This window comes from Pan troglodytes, chromosome 15 (genome assembly GCF_028858775.2).
Source record: "Pan troglodytes isolate AG18354 chromosome 15, NHGRI_mPanTro3-v2.0_pri, whole genome shotgun sequence".
NCBI lineage: Eukaryota > Metazoa > Chordata > Mammalia > Primates > Hominidae > Pan > Pan troglodytes.
In genome coordinates this window covers 18986360-18988991 of record NC_072413.2, presented here as the reverse complement: position 1 = coordinate 18988991, position 2632 = coordinate 18986360, and the positions used below count along the sequence as shown (strand labels likewise).

Sequence of the window (2632 nt, the reverse complement as noted above, 5' to 3'; positions counted from 1 at the left end):
AAAGGGGAGGGTGGCTCTTTTCAGAGCAAGTTCTCAACTCTTGGAAAGGGAAAAGATGCATTTATTTCAGACGAAAGGAGCATGTGAGCCTCCTCTCTGCCACCCTCCCTTTCTCCCCACTGCTGTCTTGATTTCCTTTCTCCTTCCCTCTCTCCTTAATCTCTCTCTTGCTCCATTTTTTCCTTGTTTCCTTTTCTTCCTCCTTACCTTTATTTCTCTCCCTTTCTCATTCTCCTTCCTTTCACCTTTTCTTCTCTTACCACAGCTCTAGACTGACTGTAGGCCTAGTAAGGTCATTTTTGTCAATAATTCAGAAGTATTCAGATCGATTATGAGTTGGCAGTTTAAAAATGGTACAAAATGTTAGAGCCCAGAACAGCAACATGTGGCATAACTGTGCCCCGCACAGGAAATTGAAGCAAGCACATTATCACAATAGAACATATCCCCTTATCTCTTTCAGTGTCTGCAGGAAAAATGATGAGAACTCTTATCACCACACACCCACTGCCCCTGCTTCTATTGCCGCAGCAGCTGCTGCAGCCAGTGCAGTTTCAAGAGGTGGACACAGATTTTGATTTCCCAGAAGAAGATAAAAAAGAAGACTTTGAGGAGTATTTGGAACAATTTTTTAGTACAGGGCCTACCAGACCACCTACCAAAGAAAAAGTCAAAAGACGTGTCCTTATTGAATCTGGAATGCCACTAAATCATATAGAGTACTGTACCCATGAAATCATGGGAAAAAATGTTTACTACAAACACCATTGTGTGGCAGAACATTACTTCCTTCTTATGCAATATGATGAGCTCCAAAAAATCTGTTACAACAGATTTGTGCCATGTAAGAATGGAATTAGGAAATGTAACGGGAGCAAAGGTCTTGTAGAAGGAGTGTATTGTAATTTAACAGAAGCATTTGAAATACCAGCGTGTAAATACGAATCACTTTATAGGAAGGGCTATGTCCTTATCACTTGTTCATGGCAAAATGAAATGCAAAAACGTATTCCTCATACTATAAATGATCTCGTGGAGCCACCTGAACACAGAAGTTTCCTCAGTGAGGATGGTGTCTTTGTCATACCGCCCTAGCAGAGCGTTCTCTGAGAGCTTAGGGTGGGAGGAATATTTCTCTCCATACTGATCCTTATAGATCAAAGTTGAGAATGGTAATTTTGCTTCCATTCACTTTAATCACCCACCTTCCTTTCTTCCTTTCCCAACACCTCACAAAAGCACCTTAGGCTAGGTTCACAGACGGTGCTCTGAGATGTGGTCTCACGCAGGTCCCATAAGTTAGCATGCCTTGAATGTGTTATGGATACAGACGCCTGCAGTGGAAGGATGACCAGCACCAAGAGGAAAAGGAAATGGTTGCCTGAAGTGTGCTCCAAAGACACATCCATGTGATTCTCTAGTTCAGCAGAAAGAATAAAAATTGCTTCAATCTAGTGCAGTGGCTCTGGTATGGTGACGTGGGGTTTCTCAGTTTGGAACTTTCTTCCTTGTGACACAATTTGGCACCAACGGAACTCAAATCCCTTTCAGACATTTATGCAATACATCTACCCAGGGCTATGTGTGTGGCTATTTCACTTGTCTTATTCTTTCTTACAGGGCATCTCTCTGGGTCATGTTCATCTCATTGATCTTGGAGGTTATACAACATAAAATATAAAATATATTTATAAGAATATGGCCAAGCGCAGTGGTTCACGCCTGTAATTCCAGCACTTTGGGAGGCTGAGGCAGGCGGATCACCTGAGCTCAGGAGTTCGAGACCAGCCTGGCCAAAATGGCGAAACCCTGTCTCTACTAAAAATACAAAAATTAGCCAGGTGTGGTGGCCCGTGCCTGTAATCCCAGCTACTCAGGAGGCTGAGACAGGAGAATCACTTGAACCCGGGAGGCGGAGGTTGCAGTAAGCCGAGATTGCGCCACTGCACTCCAGTCTGGGTGGCAGAGAGAGACTCCATCTCAAAAAAAGAAAAAAAGAAAGAGTATGGTATAGTACAATAACTAAGACATGAAAACAATCACAATGAACTTTTCTCTCTCCAGAATAGAAAATCCGATCCAAATGCCTATGATTAGAATCATAGAAATAGAATGAGGCTCATTTGCACAGATTTCCCCCGTAGTCTAATATTGTGCAAGAAACCAAGATCCTGGCCCCTATCCACCAGATTCCCTATGATAAGTCCAAGCTGTAATTTCAGCTTCGCTGATTATAATATTTCAAATAGTTATTGTCCAACAAATATTAACACTCTATCCTCAATAATATCGAACTTCATTATTAAAATGAACATCGTACACAACTTTGACTCACATAACAATTTATTATTTATGCTAGCGTTCCTTGAGATGATACCCCATTATTTCAATTGTAATAAAATATACATGACATAACTGACCATTTTAATCATGTTAAGTGTGTAGCTCGATAGCATTAGATATATTCACATTGTTGTGCAACCATCACCGTGATCCATCTCCAGAACTTTTTTCATCTTGCAAAACTAAAACTCTCTACTCACTTAAATAATAATTCCCCTTTCATCCTTTCCACCAGTCTCTGGCAACCACCATTCTCCTTTCTGTCTCTATGAATTTGACTGCTCCGGAT

At 41.3% G+C, this 2632-nt stretch overlaps 1 protein-coding gene across 1 annotated transcript; it reads left to right on the top strand.

Annotated features, from left to right (window-relative positions):
* The first annotated feature begins 477 nt into the window (after positions 1 to 477).
* On the top strand, positions 478 to 1095 carry RNASE9 (ribonuclease A family member 9 (inactive)). The gene is given in 1 exon segment (NM_001009131.1): positions 478 to 1095. A coding segment is annotated over 1 exon segment (618 nt).
* The last annotated feature ends 1537 nt before the right edge of the window (positions 1096 to 2632 follow it).